This window comes from Opisthorchis viverrini (assembly GCF_000715545.1).
Source record: "Opisthorchis viverrini unplaced genomic scaffold opera_v5_115, whole genome shotgun sequence".
In the NCBI taxonomy this organism is placed as follows: domain Eukaryota; kingdom Metazoa; phylum Platyhelminthes; class Trematoda; order Opisthorchiida; family Opisthorchiidae; genus Opisthorchis; species Opisthorchis viverrini.
The window spans coordinates 1,189,509-1,211,719 of record NW_008751773.1 but is presented as its reverse complement, the minus strand read 5'-3'; the positions used below and the strand labels follow the sequence as shown (position 1 = coordinate 1,211,719).

At 45.4% G+C, this 22,211-nt stretch overlaps 3 protein-coding genes across 3 annotated transcripts in view; 1 reads left to right on the top strand and 2 right to left on the bottom strand.

The window, feature by feature from the left end:
* The window catches only part of T265_05928 (hypothetical protein), a gene marked incomplete at both ends in the record, with an annotated part of 29,121 nt that extends 15,301 nt beyond the window's left edge, over positions 1-13,820 (bottom strand). The window contains 5 exons of the mRNA XM_009171063.1: positions 1,749-2,375; positions 4,973-5,353; positions 8,035-8,607; positions 12,323-12,833; positions 13,692-13,820. Of these exons, the coding sequence (XP_009169327.1) occupies positions 1,749-2,375; positions 4,973-5,353; positions 8,035-8,607; positions 12,323-12,833; positions 13,692-13,820 (2,221 nt within the window). The remainder of the gene's footprint in view (positions 1-1,748; positions 2,376-4,972; positions 5,354-8,034; positions 8,608-12,322; positions 12,834-13,691) is intronic.
* T265_05926 (hypothetical protein) lies at positions 1,438-10,493 on the top strand (the record flags this gene model as incomplete). Its single annotated transcript, XM_009171061.1, has 4 exons — positions 1,438-1,475; positions 1,521-1,601; positions 5,568-5,637; positions 10,290-10,493. The coding sequence occupies 4 exons, from the start codon at positions 1,438-1,440 to the stop codon at positions 10,491-10,493; spliced, it is 393 nt and encodes a 130-aa protein (XP_009169325.1).
* A 4,542-nt stretch (positions 13,821-18,362) lies between the features above and the next one.
* T265_05925 (hypothetical protein) lies at positions 18,363-21,616 on the bottom strand (the record flags this gene model as incomplete). Its single annotated transcript, XM_009171060.1, has 3 exons — positions 18,363-18,446; positions 19,171-19,317; positions 21,581-21,616. 3 exons carry the CDS (start codon positions 21,614-21,616, stop codon positions 18,363-18,365), a joined length of 267 nt encoding a protein of 88 aa, XP_009169324.1.
* Positions 21,617-22,211: the final 595 nt, after the last annotated feature.

Here is a 22,211-nt window from a genome sequence, read left to right as displayed (position 1 = left end):
TTCTAAATAGTTTCGTTCCCAACGCATTGACAAGTCAATGTACAGCGTGAAATCCACTTGAATATAACAAACCAATGACAAATACCAGCGAAATGACGTTCGATGACTGTTGAGCTAGTGCCTTTAATGCCTCAGTATGGTCGGGACTGGAAGTCTTCTGAAACGCTCTCATATTACCTGTCAGCATGTAACCTCCGCTGAGAAGGTCCAATTTACTGCCATCTAGAAGTGCTTTCTCCAGACTGAAAGGACGAAAGAGGGTGTTAGACGATATAGCCTGGTTAACGGTCCGTTGGTTGTCTTTCTGAGGGAGCCAGCTAAGCCAACAAAGGTGAGAACATAAATCACCTCTGTGGAATTAGGCGAACGAGATTACTTTCTGGATCAAACGGCCAAGCTGGTGTTACTGATAACCTACTTCGCTGCATGTTTCTTGCAGCCTAATGGGTTGCACATAATGGACGTGTCCGCCCAGCCTCTCAACAGAAGCGGTGAACTAACCCAAGTTGCCGACTTAATCTCACCATGGTACCCAACGGACAGGCTAAAGAAGAAATTCGACGACTCGTCGAGTGCCGACAAGCCTCCATTTGGCTTAGTCTGTCCTGCGGAAGCGAACACACTAGTTTAATCCGGATCTTCAACTCAGCCATCTGTCTGGTCCTGATTTATTGCGGCGAAACATGGCGTCAACGAGAGGAAGATATCCGAAAGATGGAAGTATTTGACCATTGGTTCCTCCGACGTACAGTGAGAATTGGTTATCTAAGAAAGAAATCGAATGATGAGATCCGAAAACGCTGTCGCCGTCTCCAACGTCTGGCTTAACTCCTTGAACGAAGGCATTTGCAATGGTTTCTAACAAAAATGACGCTGAAATCACGAGAAAAACGTTGCCTCGGAGGATATAACTGAACATGCTGCTCAGTACCGTCAAAAGCGGCATGGAGCAACGAGCCAATTCCGTCTCGGGATGTCTTCTAAAGGCAACGTAAGTATCGCAACGGTCTACTTCAAAACCAGGAACGGAGCGGCCAAAGCGCGAGGTGCTTTTAACTTCTCGTACAACGGAAAACATTGATACTGGTGCCCGCCTAGAGACGAAGCTATTCTCCCGGAAGCTGATCGATGACAATAATCAAAGGAATCAATGTACACCTCACCGAAAACAGTCGTACTGACACCAGTGGTCAGATACATCCACTCATGTGTAGTCGTAACGCGGAAGCAGAGAGGTAGCCAAACCTTAACCTGGCAGAGGAGTATGAAAGAAATCACGAAACGTTCGGGTGCTGTTGGTGCTACTCGCCTTCCAGGATGGGGACCGCGTGATCCTCACTGCGCCTGGTTGGAGACGCTGCAAGATATGGCTGCCAACCGATGTCAGCGGCGATCTTGTTGTCAGTTTCTATCCAAATTGCCTGAATGAGTGTTTGGATGTGTAGACACCTCGGATTGGTTGTAGTAAGCCAGCAGTAAGTCACTCCCCCGACCACCTTTATTCTTTTCTTCACAATAAGGCTTTCGATTAAACTATGGTTGTGTGGCAGCGAAGCATCGGTGTTGAACACTGATGTTATGCTGTCGATGATGATGATAATGTAACGCGACGCTACATGGGTATCTTGTCTCTACTAGTGGACAACAAAAACTATGAACAAAAAAAAACGAACTAACTGATAAAACGACGAATGGTCTATGCCTCCCTCTCGGGACTACGCACACAGGCTTGCCGAGTGTTGGCTTACCGGTTGACTGATGCGCTATTGACGGAGGAATTTGAGCAAACTCAGTTGGCATCGCAGGACCATTGTGAGGCAGGCGCTGCTGCTGCTGTTGTTGTTGTTGTTGTTGAAGTACAACACCTGCAGCTGCCGCAACGGCACCGGGTGTTGAAGCACTCTTGCTTTTGCTGAGGGTAGAGTGTATTTTTTCCAACTGTGCAATCTTGCTTTTGCGGTTTTCCCACTGTTCCTGAGTCAGAGCTGGGCCACCATCGGGCATACCAACCATGGGAGGGACGAGTGCGGTGGCCGGGCCCATTGGGGGTTTGGATCCTGGTGGCACCTGGCGGTCCCCAAGACCTAGAGCGTCCACAGGGTCACCGGGCACAGGTCGCAGAGGGCCGGAAATGGCTCGTCCGTTGTTACACTCGGGTATTGGCTGGCCGTCTTTGTTCGGGGACTGGTCAACCGGATATAACTGCTGTTTGGTAGCAATAGGTTGTGAAGTTGCGGAAACAGATAGGCACGGTTGCGTCTGTATTGGGTTTGTGTTGATAGAAGCGGGACCTGGTGAAGCCGGTAGATTACATGAGTCATTCGAAGGAGCTATGAAAACATTTTTGGCGGAGGTGTTGATCCGTGCATCTGAACCTAAGGACAGGGGTAGAAAAAACAAGCAAAAGGGGAAACCAATCAAGTTAGATTGAGTTATTTTGACTAGGGAACAAGAAAATCATGAAGAATGCTAAACTGTCTGAGAACTCTCTGTATGGCTAGTAAGCATCAGTTTAGGAATAAAAAACTGATGGCTGGACACCGCCAGCCCGAAGTGTACAACAACCGAATAGTTACTTCAGTACAAGAGCAGCATTTTTCCGTTCGGCCTAAAAATAAATGTCAATTTCCGTTATAACCATCATCACTATCGACGGCAATATGCCATCAGTAGACATTACTTTACTACCATAGGAATGGGGAAAAGGTATCCTAGCACACAGTCGAAAGCAAGGGAGAAAGGAGTAGAAAATATTAGAGAAATATCCATTTCGTTATTCTATTAAGAGCAGTTGATCAGATAAAAACAACTCCTAAAAACTATGTTTCAGCGAAATGAGCAGTTTGCTCACTAAGGCGTACGAATTTGGAAGTCACGCTGCAGAACAGTCTTAACTAACGGATTTACTAATGGAGAAGAGGGCCGGAGATTGCGTAACGATCCGAGGATCTCGGACGCTGCATCAGGTCTGGTGGTACCTCGACAGAAGAATTCTGTCAATTTGTCCTCCTTGTATGTCAGCGGCATAAGACTACGGTACACGTTGTTATGCGGCTGTTAGATTTGATTTTTCCGGTCGGTAGTCTTTTGCTGTCATTTTCTCACAGCTATGACTGGAATATATTGGAACAAACTTATTCGTGTGATCAGGAAACAGGTATTTAGCAATCCAGTAAGCACTTCGCTTGAGGAATTCACTTGGCATGGAAGGCTGCTATGGCTTGACCATGTGTTAGACACACCGAATTATCGAATACACACTCATTTGCAAGCTAATTTGGTTTTCCGAGAGACTCACCTGGAACCCAGCTGAATCTCTCGCTTGTGATGTTTTCAAGCTGGGTTCCAGATGAGTCTCTGGAAAAACCAAACTAGTTTGCAAATGAGTGCATATTCGCTAATTTCGTGCAATTTGTTTTCAAGTAGAACACAAGGTTGACGGAAACCCGGGGACTACGCCTAACTGATGAGCCCCAAAAAGGACGAAACCGGTCGTGGGCTGTCGACGGATTTCAGCAACCTTACGGGTAGTACATTTCAAAGATAAACACCGAATTATCGTCTAACGAGAACGCTGCTTTCCTCGCCTAGTGTGGAGTGGCCATAGCCTAGAGACGGTCAAAATACAACCTCGTAAAAGAGAATGACGGATGTGTTCTCGTGTTCCCGTACCGTCGGTGCGACCTTCCATTTCAGATGAGGTTGGCGTCACTCCTCCTAAGCTTGGCTGAACGCACTCAAAGATATGGCACACAGCCGATTTTAACGAGTTTCAAGGTGCCAGTTTCTATCCAAATTGACCGCCTGTATTACAGTTCATGACTATGGTGACGAGATAAGCTACGTTGATCAAATTATTTCAGGGAAAGGTCTTTGTATAGATGATTCCTTGTAAGTAGTTGGAATCCGTGACATTTATGGGTCATGTAGATACATAAGCATACAGACTGGCCAGATGTGATTACTTCCATGTTCTTATGCAAACTGAAGACTAAAGATCTTAAAACGTAATCTGCCTCTTTATCGCACTCGTCATGCCTCGACCTCTAAAACGAATGTGATCAAGAATATGACAGGAAGGAGTCGGAAGCCATCAGTGTTATCGGGTAAAGGCGAAGAAAAGCAGTTGCTCGAGAGCTATTGTCTTCGGTATCGCGAAAACACTGACATTTAGGACGGTATACTAAAGCAGTGTAACCTAACAGTACATGGAAAATCTACAGCTAGCTCAAAACTTCCACTAAATAATCAGTGAGGTAGTCCGCTAAGGGTTTGGAGGGCACGCTGAGTACGAGAGCAAGAATACTTGCCTTTGCTGTGCAATACACTCTGGACTCGGTGTTGGGCACTGGTATATTGAAACAATCAGACAGGGTATCAACCCATTGGTGTTAGCGGGAGTAGTAGTAATGGCGTGGAAACTCCTCAAAAACAAAAAGCCCGAAAAGGGCTAAATGGGTCCGTCACGGAGAAGAATACCTCTCGATGACGATGCCCCAGAGAAGCAAACAGTTCAGTATGTTCTGGAGAATACTGCTGCTGGATACACAGTGCTCTGAGATCGCGGTACCCAAAAATATCAAATGCTAAGAGAATGGGAAAAACCTGGAATCATATACAATGCTTCGTTAGAAGGCTGGTGGTCAAGACGACCGTACAGCTGTCTTCCATGAGTTCATCAAACAGATTAAGGTCTACGACGATTCGCATTAGACCACCCACGCTGAAACTAATTCTTGGTCTCGTGAGCGACCAAGCGAGTGTAGCTCTGTTTGACCAGGTTGGAGACAGGCTCCAGCCCTGAGAATTGCACTTTCCGATCGAAGCTGACTGCACTGTTGCCGGCGAAAGAACCGCCTATCAGTGCGTGACATGCATCGGGATTTGGAAAAAACTCAGTCTCTTGCATGCAATCAAGCTTGTGTGACTAAGGATTCTGTGTGTTGAATGTCGACAAAAATGAAAAGCATACGAAGATGTTTCATAATCCTACCAGCTTGGGAAGGCTGTCGCGGTCCGGTTAACGGTTTTCCACCGCAGTGGTTCGGTGATGACCAGGATGTATCATTTGTAGGCGGTAAATCGTTAAAAGTGGCGGGGATCCCCGATGTTGTGATATCTGCTTCGACTGGACAAGACCAAGTATCCGCATGCCTTGGTGTACCGGCCAATTGTTCTGATGATTCACTTTTGACAGCAGGGCAAGAGGTGGTTTCTGCATGCAAACCATTCGATTGAGTGACGCACAATTCAGGACCTTTGTGGGAGGCTGAGGAATCGCTTACATCCGCACTGCTAATTTTCGGTGGTACGTCACATATCGATTGAGAACGATTAGTACATTGGGATGACTCTGTAGGTAGATCAAGCACAGCAGTGGAGCAGTGTAAGCACATCATGATCCAAACTTATTTGGGTGGAATAAACAACAAATAGAAACGGGGGAGTCCAAGGGTCAATATGGTTAACACAGGGGCAAGATGGTTCAAGTGGTTAGAGCGCGAATTTCCTGAGTGGAAGGTCCGTGATTCGAACCCGACCTCTACCTTTTAACTTTCTCTGTCTAGGCTCAGGCAACCTGGTAGTATCCCAGTCCTCGTGCTTCCTTCCGGTAGCATGGCAACTAGGCACCGAAGGGTGCTACAGCTGAACGATGGTTAACACAAGTAACCGAAGCAAACCAGATTCATCACGACTATTGTTTGACTGACAGGAATGATTACTCAAGTCACCAACGGTCTTTTTGGAGGGTGAAGTAAATGTGGCGGTATAGCACACGAATAGGCAAGGAATCAACACATTAAGGCAGTACGACAACAGGAGACACCCTTCAAGCCTTCTGTCCATACACTGAAAAAAATGGACAACCTGACAAACGATGTCATACTTTATTGATTCAAGCTGTTTAGTCACCTCCAAAAACAAATGGAATCATTCAAGTGTAGTGCTCAGAACAACTACACTACATATATCTCTACCTTTAAACTTGAAGTCTATCCGAACCCAGACAGCTATAGAGTAAACTTTGGTGTACACTTCACAGAACAATTGCGACAGGACAGGAGGGCGACTGTTCAAACGAGAGTGATGTGAACCGGAACTCTACAAGCCCCGCAAAACACCTACAACTAAACGCGCAAACCCGTAGATATGTCACAGAACAGGCCGGAACATGTCAGTTGAGTGTAGAACTGACTACTTCAACAAATAACGAAAAGAATAAAAGACCTAAGAATAATGAAGTGAAAAGAATAAAGAATAAAGAATAATTGCTGAAACATATCATTTCACAGACCTATACTGTTCAAACGAGAGTGATGTGAACCGGAACTCTACAAGCCCCGCAAAACACCTACAACTAAACGCGCAAACCCGTAGATATGTCACAGAACAGGCCGGAACATGTCAGTTGAGTGTAGAACTGACTACTTCAACAAATAACGAAAAGAATAAAAGACCTAAGAATAATGAAGTGAAAAGAATAAAGAATAAAGAATAATTGCTGAAACATATCATTTCGACAGACCTATCAAATCCACGGTAAAGTTCTCATCTTTTTGATTAGCTTCATACAATTATCCGGTCACGATTCCTTAATTTCTCACCAGAGACCAATCGAGTACAGGAAACGGACGTTGTGCACGGATTCGCAATAACATCAAAAACAGTTCCTCACCGGAATTGCAAGTAACTAGCCATCCAGTCGCAGAGGAGGAATAAACCGTCTGTTGCTCGGTCAACATGGTCGCGCGCTTCTTTTTTTTAAAAAAATGATTTCTCTTCAACCCACCAAAGAATTGCTTTGGTAATTAATCCACTCAAAACTCTTAGTTCTGCCATAACTTTATGCCGGTAGCACACTAAACCATTTGTATCGTCCGGATTAAGTTTTTCTCATTGCTTAACACCATTTCCCCCCACGTGCTGCCATCGTGTTGTGTTCAAACAAGGTGCCTTCATCAATTGCACGCATTTTAAATGCGAATCAGTTTGAAGTAGTTTTCTCAACCTACCCAACACGTATACTGAGATTGAGAGCACCTTTTTTAAGTTCTATGCATTATATGATCAGATTCAGTCTTTATTAGTCGTTTCTTTGCTTTGCTGGGCATCTCCCTTCGAATTTCCTTTGGTTTTATCAAAAAATATACTGATAGATTGACGATGGAAGCAAGGACTGCTGTCATCAATCCACTCAATCAAGTCGCAATCTGTCACGCATTGCCACATCACTAGTGGCTTTGGCCGAAACCCAAGAACCACTTGCCAGACTTAGACTGGTTCAATGAGTTGCCGATTAGTTCGAATCAAGGAATCAGTTAGGGTACGCATGACCTTGAAACTCACTGTTTAAAAAGAATCCGTTCATTCGTATTACTCATGGGAAAATACCATACCTACAATATCGCCTTAACTTTTTGTCAGTTCTAGGCATGTTCTGTGACAATCCTACAGTTTTGCGCATTCAACAATAACAATTCAAATGTATTAAGTCCAAGTTGTGTCAAACTAATGGTATTGCGCACATCAAACCTGCAGCTGAAAGAGAGAAACAATCGAAGGTCACGAATGTCGGGGATGAGCAGAGAGAAAACATAGCACCTAATATATCAGAAACTAAGTCAATTCAGGCAAACAAACCTCACGAGTTTTCGAAAAATACGCAGCAGAGTCACGTGAGAGTATGACACGTGCCAAGCACAGCAAGCTACGGCCACGAAATGGCATGGGACTACGAGCAGCTGCGTTGAATAACAAATATCTCTTAATACACTGTCACTTTTCATGAGACCATACTTCAACTACAAGGTGGACTCAGTACAAGCCAATACAGGATACAAGATACCCATAACAATGCAGGCTCACGTGACCAAACATCAGAATGCAAGTTTGGTAAGTTTTTAGCACTGTCAGCTGATACGGTCTCATATGCACCAGCTGCAACACGATGGCTGAGTCAAGGTAAATCATAGAAAAGGAACAGATACTCCAGTGAGATGAAGAGAGTTGGTAGTAAGTTAGAACGGGACTTACGCATGTGATCGGTCTTCGATGTTGGAAGTAAATCAGATAGATCCGCCGGGCCCAACGAGGGTAAACAATATCCTGAAGCAGTTGCGGGTGGGGCGGACGTTGGGGTGCGTGCGGAACTTGGCGTGAGTGGTGCTCCCGAGGAGTTGTTGCTTGAGTTTCCAATGCCGCAAGCACCATGACCACCAGAGAAAGCAGGTGAGGCGCTTTTTGGCCCGTTTGTGGCCAGATTGGATGCGGTGGTTAATGTCAATTTAGCGCCATCCACACCATCACCACCGAGCCTGGATGTAACCAAACCCTTCCGTCGGCGCAGTTCTGCCAGTTCACTCGCTTCTTTGGCACGCAAAAAGTTGGAATCCAATTCACTGTTAGTGGAGTGAAGTTCGTAGCTATCTAGACTATGCTTGACTAGTTCGAAAAGATCTTGTTTGAGAAAACAGTACAGGTCGTACTCCTTTTCATTCCGGCTTAGAGATAAAATAAACGCCTGCCATTGAGCACCAGTAGGACCAACAGCCACATCCCAGTGCGAAGATATGCCACTTTGTGGTCGTTCACGATACAGCCGCAAGTCTAAGACAGTTTGGAAGCAAAAACAAAAAGTCTGTTCACAAAAAATTTCGGACCACGTCAACAACCAGTGTGTGCGGCAATACGAAATATCGAAATCAATTAGCCTACAGAGTGTAAAATTTGTCAGCCTCGAGGAGTTTGTGACAGTCAGACATGAAAAGGAACAATCCCAAAAATCCATATAGCCAGTCGGAATAGAGCATACTCGGCCCAGAAGGAGAATCTACCTGGGGAGTGCGATTGTGATTCGGAATAATAGTGGTCGATCCAAACATGAAATAAGGAGACTGGAAAGATGATCCCAAAGGATGTTTGATCTACAGGTTGAACGACCAGTTGTTTCTCAGATGACGAACAGCCAGACAGCTAGGCCACCGTCAAAGCTCTAAACACACACGCACACACAAACTTGAAAAGCACAAGTGAACAGCTGTCTCCAATTGGATCTCGAGCTCGTAAGGCATCAACAATAGCGACAGCAACCTAAGCACATGAAACTATTTCCTCGTTGTCATCATCACCACCCTCCACATGGGAAGAGGGACGCCGCCAAGGCAGCGACAGACGTATTGCGCTCATGCGATTGGTCCAGCGAAAACAACAAGCACCAGCACGGAATGCCGCGCGGGTTAGAATAGGAACAAAATCTGGACAAAATCCGGTGCGCAACTTTGGAACCCATGAGGCGAAGTTACTAACAGCCAGTCTGCCCAAAGGTGAATGAGTCACTTTGCTGACCAGACGGAACACGGGACACAGCAGTGGTGGAAAACAGTGAGAGCAATAAACAACAAGACCAATGCCAGCAATCAACAAGGCATTATTCGTTGGGCCACAGTGTCTTCCTACTGGAAAGGGTCTAGCCAGTGAACCAACCAAATGACGTCCGCTTTGGATGGACCAGGCTGAATTATTAATAAGTCAAATTTAGAGTGCATCCGGACGCCATTCTTGAGTCATATATGATTCGACTTGATTACGTCCACGTTGGAAGAAAATTCCAGAACTATCACGGGTTTAGCACAACGAAGTGCTGAGTGCGCTAAGGAAGTTTGGTGGGTCTTGGTCTGTACGACGACAGTCATCCAAAGTTACTTCCACCGAGTTCACCGGTTAAGCTATCCAGTAATCCAAGAAAGCTTAAGAGGAACTGGGAATCTCACTTCACTTGCCGGGGTTTAGCTGACTGGTCATTATGGATCCATTGGTGACAGACCGATTACATGTGGTCAATATAAACACGATCAGTGGCTCTGGATGCATCCTGTCCGATATGTAGGTCCAACAGCTCCGATTGTACTATTGCGTCTTGCACGATTCAGTTCTCTGGCTCGAAGCAGCCTGCTACTGCACGCGATCCACAGAAGATACCAAATTATCCGGACATCGAAGAGTTTGTCTATCAGGGGTCCACTTCTTCATGATCATATAGAATTTATTTCTTTTCCCATCCATTCGGCAAACATATGTCAGTCACCGCAGACGATTGAGTGCGATCGTGTCCTCTAATCACGAACAAAGCACCGTTGGTGGATCGCTGTATTTGCACCCGTTCAGCCCAGGGAATACCAAGTATCCCCCACAGGCAGTGCGTTCGAAAGCTACTCAAGTAGAAGCTACACCAGCATATGGTTAGTGTCTCAGTGCCGTACAGATAGAACCATCTTCTTATACACATGCAGCTTGGTCTCCGTTCGCAGCCTCCAATTTATCCACACCTGCCAAACTTCACACTAACCTTGACAACAATGGATTTCAGCCCACTATCGATCGTTCAGCTTTCAGAGCCCAGCTTCCCAGTTAAGCACTGTAGTTCATACTGTGCACATGCGAACAATACAGTCGTCCGCAAAAATGGGAATGCAGACCTTGGTCGAGTGGAGTAAAGTCCTTCCACCAAAATGCCCATCAATCCGACAATAGAACTTTACGCCAGCATCGTCGTTCTAAGGGGGTCAAATGGCTCAGTGATTAGAGCGCGAATTTACCGACCGGATGGTCCGTATTTCGAAACCGCCCTCAGCCTTCCGACTTCCTCTAACTAGGCTTGAGCAACTTGGAAGTATTCCAGCCCTAGTGCTTCCTTTGGGTGGCATGGCAGTTAGGCACCGAACGGATGTTACACCTGGACGATTGTGATTTATCTATCACCATTGTTCTAGCAAGCTGGTGGTATCCTCCACAGTCAGCTTATAGAGTCAGCCATGTGCTGACTCCAAGGACTTAGATGAGAAAGAATAAATATTCGAGGTGACAAATGCCGCTGGATGGGCACGTCTGTGCTGTCTTTGTCCGAGACTAATTTCGTGTTACTGATAGCAAGCACGTGGATGGCGCAGTCTGAGAGGTCTGTCACTGTTGGCGTCTACAGTCCTGAGACAAGTGCCTCGAGCGACAAGTGCCACCAATACTCCTAGCAGGAAAATCCTGTCAGTTTTCGAAACTTACTAAAGTTGCCTTTGCGGTCACCCACTGAGCATTGCGTTGGAGCGTACGTAATAATCAGTCACGTAAATTCGGCCTGTCGACCTCAGGTACAGAGAAGCAAGACGTAGATTGGTGCCACGCGGTTCCGCGGTCGGACAGAGCAGAATTGACACCATGATCCCGTTTCTCCTTGTAGAGTAGTTGAGCCAGTGCATTTTATATCTGGAGCCAGCCTTTCTAAAGTTATCTTGTCAGCCTACCGCATTTCGCTCAGGATGTGGAAATCGATTTTAGTTCTGTTGAAGGACGACAGACCTGGTAATCAGCTTCACCCAATGGCATTCTGACGTTCCACGAGCCACGTTTAGCGGTCTCCCGGGGAAACGTGATCGCTTCCGATGCACGCTCGCGTCACCTCGACTGAACGCTTGTCCTCTCACCCCAGCGCAGTCATTTTGGTGGGTCCAGATGCACGCACCATGAATGGAAAGCTACGCCATTTCCAAAAGCTCTGATGGTGTCTAGACGACTTCAGTGATGACAGCGACGGATTTCCGCCACCACTCCGTCCGGTAGCAGTGTGTGAAGTTCAAGTGCATAAGCGTGGCACACAGCACCGGTTTTGTAAGCGGGTTTTATCATCGTTAATGGCACGTGTAACTGAACATCTTCCTTCCATAAGAGAAATAAGAAATAACACCGAAATTCTGATTGCTTATTTTGGCACGATACATCCGATCGTTTCTTCTCCCTCGTCACAGATTATTTTAACAAGCTGGAGCATATAAGTTTTTCCAGTGCTATGGCACCGGAACAGAGAAACCTCCGTAGAACTTTCGAAAAATGTACGACCAGGATGGAGAATGTTTCTTTCAAATTGATATTTTGATCCCAACTTAGTGATTACTCTTGCAATGTGAATTCCACCAATTATATTCGCTCGTGGTCGAACGGCTGAGTTCAAACTACTAGCCGGGAGGTCGCGGGTTTGAGATTCCCTGGAGTTTCGTGATATGCGCACTGCTGATGATTCCCAATAAAGATGAAACAGCAGCCAAGTGCTTCTCGACTCTTCAGCATAGCTCGGCTCCAATTACAAGACGGAATCTCCACTGAAATTCCCAAATCTCATCATACTACCAACATTAATTACATAAGAAATCATTAGGAAGGATTCACTAGGTCATGCTTGAGAGAGCCGATGGGTGCGCGCATCACGTACCAAAAAATTCACAAGTAAAACGAACAAACGGGTAATAAAATTGAGATGAAATGAACAACCACTCACCGTCCATGTAGTAGTAGCTGCAACCTTGTGCATCTTGACCAGCCTTGATAAGAACATTGACATCTTCCGGTTCAGTGAAGTCACCAGCATCCGATGTTGCCAAATCCGAGCCGTTGAAGAGACTAGAATTCCCTTCAGGATCTCCTGAATCTAAGACAGTCGAACCGCTCGTGGGCCGTATACCATTCGACAAGCCAGTCACTGGATTCGAACTGTTAAAACCGGATGTGAAGTTGAAGTCCGGTTGCTCGTCGTACACAGATTCTATCAAATTATCCAACAGGGCAGCTCGTGCCATTGCCCCAAGTTGATGCACTGGTTTCCCGTTCCGATAACGTTGCACATTGATTCGATATGACGTTCGCTTGTCCACGGTGAAGCGATCTAGGGCCTGATCGACCGTATCGATCGAAACGTCAGGGTCTCCATGATTTAAGAATCGCAAGATACGGGCAACCAAATCGCAAAATGCAGTTGCATCGGTATCCTTTACAACACGCTGATACAGATCCTTGGAATATAGGACAGAGGTAACGAAATATGGAAACGGAACAGCAATTTAAAAAAAATGTTGAGACAACGTGTAACCATAGGATGCAAGATATTGTCTATGGAACAAATGGCGATGACCTTGCGTTCTGACTGCATGGTCGTCTGCCGACCATATACTTTTCACCCACCAAGTATGCAGTATCCAAGATCTGAGACTACGATACAGAATCTGGGTAAAGGCGTTTACTATGAGAGGAAATAGTGTCTTCCTCTAATTCTTCCAGAAGACCAAATGACTGCGTTTTCGGGTGAAGATAGTGAAAATGAGAATATTGAGGCGATTTGGAAGGAGAACAACAAAGAATTAACTGAAAACAGAGTGTCTGCATAATACAGAAGGCAACTAAAGACACTATTATTAGGGGAAAGCTCAATCAGAAGAGCGATTGGGACGGCCCACGAGGATACACCGAAAATATTTAGCAGGCACCACTTGGTGATGCGTTTCTGTGAAGTTCTGCGTAAACGTGCTCAGGAGAGACTGGGATGTGCTTCTATTCGTTTGGCCATCTCTCCTCAGGAAAATACAGGTTTAAGCAGCCACATCGTCTTAGTGAGATGAAGTGGGTGACAGATTTGTATCAGATGATGGCAATTACGTGTCAGGACGTATTCCTCAAATGTGGAAAAACACAGATGCGAAAGGAGATAACAAGGAACAAACGACAGCAACGAAATACTGAGTTCTGAGGTAGGCGGTTCGTTCCGGCAAAAAAAACATCCTCGGCCATAAGTTGGGGTAAAAATAACATCAAATGAGATTATGTCACTATCCACTTATCACAGAATTGAGTCAGCCCTGAGGGGAGACACTCACTTGTAAACGCAAGCGCGGAAATCGAAACCGTCGCTTATGTTGGACGAAAAATTGCATTAAGAAGGCCAACCGGTACTTCTCGACGTCACCCACATCAACCGTGGGATCCTCTAATTTGAGGCCTGCCATATAGCTAAAAAGGAGTAAAAAGTTGCGTTAAATAACATATTCAAACGGTTTTTAGTTCTGGACTGGTAGTTGTTTTCCAGTGGATTTTAACCAGTCTCTTCACACTCTCACCGTCAACGCATACAGATGATCGATAAACATCACATGAAGTAAGGTAAAGGACAATCATAACATTCGATTAAAAAGGCTTACGAACAAACAGTTTTCAAATATAGACACAAGCTATGCTCCTCTTGTAAATAACGTAAACGATACACAAACGAGTTCCACAACAACCGCTAACTTGATTTTACCGGTGGACAAGCCAAATGAACAACCGGGTCGCGCACAGAAGCGCACACACACAGAACGACGAGGCCTGAAACCAGGCCACTGACCAAAGATTGGAGTCGGGAAGAAGCTAGAATCATAGCGGCCTGGATAGTCCTCCCATCAACTGTAAATTCACAAAAAGCTGGTCCAACAAGTGTGGAACCGTGTCGCGGGGCCAAGCAGACACAAAACAATAAACCTCACACGCATTCAGAGGGATAACACCGAACTTCAACTGCACGGCATGTGCAAGCAGGAATACAGACGCAGTTCAAATAAAAACGTTTTGTGATACGTACATGCCGAGGTATTCGTAGTAGTACGTGCGGAATAGGCCAGTGGGCATAGTAGACACATGCACATACAATAGGTAAGATAAGCGAAACTAAATTCGATCGACTGTTGACGCGAATATGTACCGTGTAGAAAAACAATGGTCAAAAAGAGGAATCGTGTGTTTGTGTGCGTGTATATGTGAATAAAAACTGAACGCGGCACCTGTAACCAAATCGAGCAGAAAATGTGCAAGTGATCGGCGCAGTGAGTGTATATCCACTGCGCAAGGATACACGTTAATGCACAAGTCATCATTCGCAATGTTGCTAGGACTGAAGTGAAGCACGTAGGACAAATCAGTGCAAGCTTTTCCGCACCCTATTCCAATTGGTATGAATAACAAGATAAGCAGAAGAGAATGGTGATGACGGAATCACACACTCGCTGTGGAATGGTATCAAGACAACTGGTTCAAATCCAGAGAATAGGACTCGCACGTGCACCGTATAAAAGTACAGTTCAGATGACCAAATGACTATCTTATGTTGTTTGCGAAGTGAACGTCTTCTTTGAAAAAGTAACACTGGGGACTCGTTGTCAGCTATAAATCATATGCAGAGGGTGACCCAGGTTGAGCTACTACAGCGGGTAAGGAGAGTGGCAGAGACGGCCAAGCAATGACCAAACTATCTTGAGTTTTCGTCAGATAGAGTGGGAATAGCTTTGATGCCTCAGTTCCATGAACTGTGTGACTGGATCAGATCTACCAAATGGACAACACAGGGATATTTCGCCTAGCGACCACATTTGGTTGATGGCAGTTGCCACAGCGGGCAAGTTTACTGGCCACTGACTTAACGAACCGCTATCAGGTGACACGATGAACAAACTACATTGATACAAGGGCGAAACGGCTCGCTGGGTAAAGTATGAAGTTACTGACCGGAAGGTTCGTAGTTCGAACCCGACCTCAGTCATTCGACTTCCTCTATCTAGGATTGGGCAACCTGGCAGTATACAAGCCCTAGTGCTTCCTCCCGGTGGCATAGCAGTTGGGAACCGAAAGGGTACTACAGCTGAACGATCTTTTGTTTTACACGATTACAGGTAAAAAGAAACACTGCGATGCAGACGGAAGGAGTGTCTCGCAACTATTACAACCTACGGTGTGTGGCTATATCTTATAGAATGAGTAGTTGCCTGCAAAATACATCCAGATTACAGACAGTTTAATAAGAGAGCAACCGAAATGCCTAGCTGTAAAGGAGACGTCGATGGTTGAAATCGAATATTGAGGAAACGAATCCAGATGTCATATTAGGAACAAGTAGCACATACACATGAACCAATGCCACAAATACGGTCCTAATTAGTTCTATGAAAAATGGGCACAATGAAAAATTATGTATGATCTTCTTAGTCACCCTTCCAACTTCCATACTGCCGCCTGTTTTGGAACAGTGTGGACACCGAATAGGTTTCTTAAGTAGACCTTCTGGAAGCGTTCAAAAAAAAAGCGTTCAGCTGTAGCACCCTTCCGGTGCCTAGCTGCCATGCCACCCGAAGGAAGCACGAGGGCTGGGATACTGCCAGGTTGCCCAAGCCTAGACAGGGGAAGTCGAGTGGCAGAGGTCGGATTCGAACCGCGGACCTTCAGGTTAGTGATCCGCGCTCTAACCACTTCGGCCATCTCGCCCCCAGACCTTCTGGAACGTGCTGTCTTTGCCGCTTTGTTACAATACGAACAACAAAGTCGAACTCCGGAAAGATATTGACTCTACTTGACACCGGAAAATATATCCTACTTCATCAAAAAAGAATGGTGGGTTTTGTATGCCGAAGAAATAGATATGGTAGAACAATACTGTAATTAATCAGTTTAACAGATACCCAAAACATTCTGTGAGTGAAACAGTCGGTGACAGATATCTCAGTTATGTGAACCGTCCGGCCAGAGACGTAGAAAAACCATTCAACAGAGCGCTCTACATTGCTCCACCAAATTTACGACTCGTGCCAGAAACAAACGTGACTTCGCAGATGCAGTGGTAGAGAAGAAACAATCACCCTCAGCAGCCAATAAGCTACCAGGGCCGGTAGGCCACCGACAGTTCAGTCTGATGATTAAGCTGAAATTTGCAGTGAACGACTTGATTATCTACCCATCACTATAATCGTCTACATCATGGACAGCACGATATCAGTACTCAACATCGGTGCTTCACTGCCGTACAACCAGATTTATTTGAAAGCATTATTGTGAAGAAAAGAATAAAGGTAGACGGGGAAATGAACTGAGTGCTAGCTTACTACAATAACTACGAGGTACCTACACTTCCAGACACTCATTCGGGCAATCTGGATAGAAACTGACGACATGAACGCCACTGACATAGGTTAGCAGCCATATCTTGCGGCGTCTCCAACCAGGCGCAGTGTAGATCATGCGGTCCCCATCCCGGAAGCGACTAGGATCAACGGCACCCAAACGTTATGTGATATCCCTTGTACCCCTCTGCTAGGTCAAAGGTTGGAGACCTCTCTATTCCCGCCACTTTGAACTGGGTGAGGAAAACAGCAATCTCTTCGGCAAACGATAATTCGGCGCAGGCAATATATGGCCTAGAAAACGCAGCCTCTGCTGTTGCACAACCGAAAACTCGGTTCCTAATAGTCTCGTTACGGATCCACTGACACCAAACCACACGAGCTATGGTCCTGAGACAATGATTGTCAAACACCTCAAGAAGTCTCAGTTCCGCTGCTAGAATAGGCCAAGTCTCACAGCTATACAGCAAAACAGCCTGTATTGTAGCTAGATAACCACTTCCCTTGAGATTCAGAGCTATAACGTTTTAACGCGGTAGAAATTAGAAACGCGACCCGAGCCTCGTAGATCTGTGCACTGAATTCACCCGTCACACTACAAATTCGAATATAAGTAAAATGCTCCACAACTTCGAGTGCCTGCTCCTGGATTGTAAGTGGCTTGTACAGTAACTGCATGCTCAAGAGCATGACATTACACTTCATGGGTGCTAAGTGCATACCAAAGGACGGGATGTATCTAATCGTCACGAAGAGATTTGACCTTACCTTGGTGTGACGGTTTGTGTGCTATACTTGGGGGTGTCTGCGCGACACTCGCAGTCTTTCATGACAGGTTGGTCAACGTTTACAGGTCTGACGAACACAGTCTCCTGGTCCTCCAGGTTGGGGGTTAAAACGTGTGGCGCCTTGTTCCGTAAAAACAGTAATGTACTTGTATTTCCAGACAAACACCGCTGCCTTGCGGTTAGGCTTTTGAACCAAAGGCTTTGGTTAAGGACCCTAATAGTCCTCCTATCTAGGTATGGGCGCCCCGACAGTGTCCCAGCCCATTTCACATATAGAAATGAACTCATGTAAAATCGGCCGTCGCGTGGTGCCATCAGCCATGTCGCCTTAGTTATCTAACCATCCAGCCAATTGGACTGGGCTGGCAGACACCGACTGGTCCTACGTCAGAAATAGTGAAAAAAGTAACTGTGTGGGTATCAGCTTGATCCTCATTGTAATAAAACTTCATCACCATCAATGTCAGCTGCGATAACTGCGTACATGTCGTACGGTGGTTGTAGCTGTCACAGTTTCGTTCACCGACGATTCGGAGAGGTTGGGTGGGTAGCTGCGCATTGGAGACCAGAGCTGATAAATTAGTGCTCAAATACAGCACTAAATGGACTGTTAAGTGGGGGATTGGGAAGGGAGCCACGCACTGAAAGCAATAGCTTGGATGCATGAACGCCAACGAGGGCACGACTTGGTCATGTCTGACAATGCTTCTAACCATTGATAAGACCCGTCTCGGGGTCCCCATCCAGGAAGATGACAATGACCAGCGCAGCTGAGTTCGCTGATAGTGGCTTCTATACTTCGCTGCCCAGTCATTGTTTGAACAACTCTGGCTCTCTTTCACCCTTCACGTGATTGTGCGAAAAGATCCTTTCGACGAAGTCGGTCCCACGTGCTTTGGGACTGCATGCTGGATCCCAGCGCCTACGGCTACGTGGACCATGTCTCCATAGAGCTGGAATAAAGACACGCAGTAGAGTCCGTGATTTCAATGGTGCGATCGTTATATATATATATATATATATATATATATATAGGTATATATATAATCTGTTTTTGTGAACCAGGCCAGTGGGAGTACAAATGATGCATGCTTTGCGAACATGGGCATTCGTTCTCTTGATTGTAGATGGATGTGCTTCCAGGACATACGTTGGAAAACCACTGAAACTCTCAGAAGAGACTCTGAGGAGTGACCGAATAGTCAACTTGACAAGACTGGCTATAAGGAAATTTAACGAACAAAATGATGAGCTCTACTGGTTTGCACAACGTGAAATTTCTAGTGGACGCAAATGGGTTGGTCATTGTGCTGAAAAATATAATCACTCAACTTACGCAGTTACATAAGGGGGCGATTTACGAACTAGATTTGATACTACACCCAACGTATTGCATGAAAAACACCATTTTGCAGAATCCAGATGATGAAGAAGCTTGTGTACCGAAAGGGAATTCGGTAAGTTCATTGGTTGTGGTTTCTATCGAATCGTTCGCTCAATGTTTGGCAGGTGGTGGATGTCAAATTAATCTGGCTTTGGTTTCAGTTGCGGGGTTTTGTGGGATAAGTTTTTGGTTCATATTCACACCATTGTCATTTAAACGGTTGTCCTCATGTTCTGATGTAATTATTCTGGTGAGTCTACACCATAGGAGGCAAGCACTGAACTTGAGTTTCGCTCTTATTAGAACTCATCAGTGGTGTATATCCAATGGTGTGCCGGGATTTGAACTTCTGATACCTGACATGCGAGACGGGCACACCAATCACATCGTCCGAGCGTAAACACGCCGCCTGTTCAGACGTGAAAATTTGGATGCGTCCAACGTGCGTTGGTGGAGTAGTGGATTACACGTTGGTGAGCTCTAATAAGAGCGAAACCCGAGTCCAGTGCTTACCTTTGGTGTGGACTCACCAGAATAATCTGAATTTCCCAGCGAGTGGCGCAGAGTAATAAACGACTGTAAGAACATAAAGAAAGTACATAGAATTGCTAGGATGATGACGAAATTTCGAGGAACGTATGAAGTTTACCGACAAACTTTATCTTTCTCACGATAAAAGACCTCTTAGTATGTATTTCAATCAAATAGGCTGGAATTAAATAAGTAAGCGCTAGAACGGATCTTTCCGCACGAGGAACAGTGATTTCCCTGCTACGAACTGATGTGGTCAGGATAGGTCTGAGATCCATTGGGGTGCCACAGTGAAATACCGCTGCTGCTTTTTTCGAAAAATCGATAAATGGCTTTGCTTTATACGTACGAACGTTCTAGTGTGTGATTATGATTCTGAGCATCATTCGACCCGAAAAATCTGCAATTTCTCATGTAACAGCATAATGCGGGCCAATGACTAGTTATCGATTATTAGTACGAAGCAATTTTATATTTCTGACTTTCTGCTCACTACTATACATGTTATAACACACCATAATCCTAACTGAATGCGAAGTTCTGTTTGAAGATTCCAGATGAAGCAGGATGGTCAGAGGGAATCTTACCACTTTTTCTCACATCACCTTATGCCTTTACCGGTGGAGAGGAAGGCAGTATATTTTTAGTTGGAGGGCTGGGGGGAGATGGAAATGTTGTAAGTTATTATCAGTCAAGGATTTTAATGTGCTGGTCATCCTCCTCCTGTTCAAAGACAATGAACAGAGGTTTCTGTAGCTCGGAAAATGGGGAAACCAGCGGGGACAGCATTTCGATCGACTAAGTCAATGGATACAGGTGAGCTGAATCGCTTGTGAATCAAGTAACAATTACAATGTGTAGTACATTTTGAGGCCTATTTTAAGAACTTCAAGGGGCTGTGATAAGTAAAGTGAATCGAAAGATTAACTGTACCTGGAGAGGAGGTAAGAAGCGTTTCGGATAGTCTTTGCTGGGGGATTGTAGCTGTCTTTCTAAAAGACACATTTGAGGGTAAGAATACCAAACCAAATGGGATGGGGGGGGGTTCTTATAGGGAATGGTTTAATTCGGAATACTTGCTGCGGGGACAGATTTTGTCTCTTCTTACAGGCGTTTCATCTGATAAGGTAGTCATATTCGGCTGGGCGCTTTTTATGACCGCCTTGAGTTTGGTTCCACATCTAGTGTTTCTATCTCAGAAACGAAGTTTTCTACATAGGGGATACAGATATGCTGACTTTACAGCTGCGACATAAAAATGATAGTGGTTTACTCAAAGGTCACTGGGCTATATATGCCTAAAAGCGCAAAAGTGAATATCAGTATGTATGCGAGTGTTGGTTTTCATAAACGTGGATGCAGACTTTGTAGGTAAACAACAACAAGTGACTTGTTGAAAACCTGACTTGACGAGGGTGAGCCTCTTGAGGAGATGGAACTATTAGAAAGGTGAAGCTATTGTTTTCTGATTTAATGAGCTGACAACAGCCACGTTTCTGAAGACAGCTGGGGCATTCCAGAACGTAAATGACCAGATCTTACTCAGAGTTTCCAAAAGTCAATTGGATACTTGCTGGTTCAGCAGTACACCAGTATACACATCAAGCAGAAGGAAAGGCAGAATGACGGCTTGGAGATATCCTGCATGAACTTTATTCACCCGGAATTAGTTGGTATACCAAAATCCGGGTTTTTACTTATCAATGTTTCCGATGTTTTAAACAGTCTAATAGAAATATTCCTGCTATTTTTGGTAGTGCATCTAAAAAGACCTGTTCCGACAGTGGTTTTCGTGGTCACTCCACTTGGGCCCTGATGAGCTGATTCAGTCCCCATGCCAGTGCCTTACTATTTCTCGTTGAATCGAAATGGAGGCTGAGGAGTACTTATAAGATCCGAAAAGACAAATATGCTTTCAGTAACAGCGTAATGGGTGTTAAAAATCTGCTAAATCGAATAATTGAGACGTATACAGCAAGTTGCGCATTGTAAGCTGAAAGTGAGCGTCAACCGTGTCAGCAACTTTTGTTTCGGACAGTTGCCATTCAAGCGAGTGGATGTAAACCATCGATGGGGTCAGTCAGTCGGTTACGATTTAATCAGGAGAAAAAGGGCTTGAGAATAAGAAGCGAACCCCTGACCGGCTCTCTCACGCGCACTGTGCGTATCGGCATCATGGGCAAGGTTGTCTAATGGCTAGTTAGTGCGCTCATGGCGTTCAGCTGTAGCACCCTTCCGGTGCCTAGCTGCCATGCCACCCGAAGGAAGCACGAGGGCTGGGATACTGCCAGGTTGCCCAAGCCTAGACAGGGGAAGTCGAGTGGCAGAGGTCGGATTCGAACCGCGGACCTTCAGGTTAGTGATCCGCGCTCTAACCACTTCGGCCATCTCGCCCCCAGACCTTCTGGAACGTGCTGTCTTTGCCGCTTTGTTACAATACGAACAACAAAGTCGAACTCCGGAAAGATATTGACTCTACTTGACACCGGAAAATATATCCTACTTCATCAAAAAAGAATGGTGGGTTTTGTATGCCGAAGAAATAGATATGGTAGAACAATACTGTAATTAATCAGTTTAACAGATACCCAAAACATTCTGTGAGTGAAACAGTCGGTGACAGATATCTCAGTTATGTGAACCGTCCGGCCAGAGACGTAGAAAAACCATTCAACAGAGCGCTCTACATTGCTCCACCAAATTTACGACTCGTGCCAGAAAACGTGACTTCGCAGATGCAGTGGTAGAGAAGAAACAATCACCCTCAGCAGC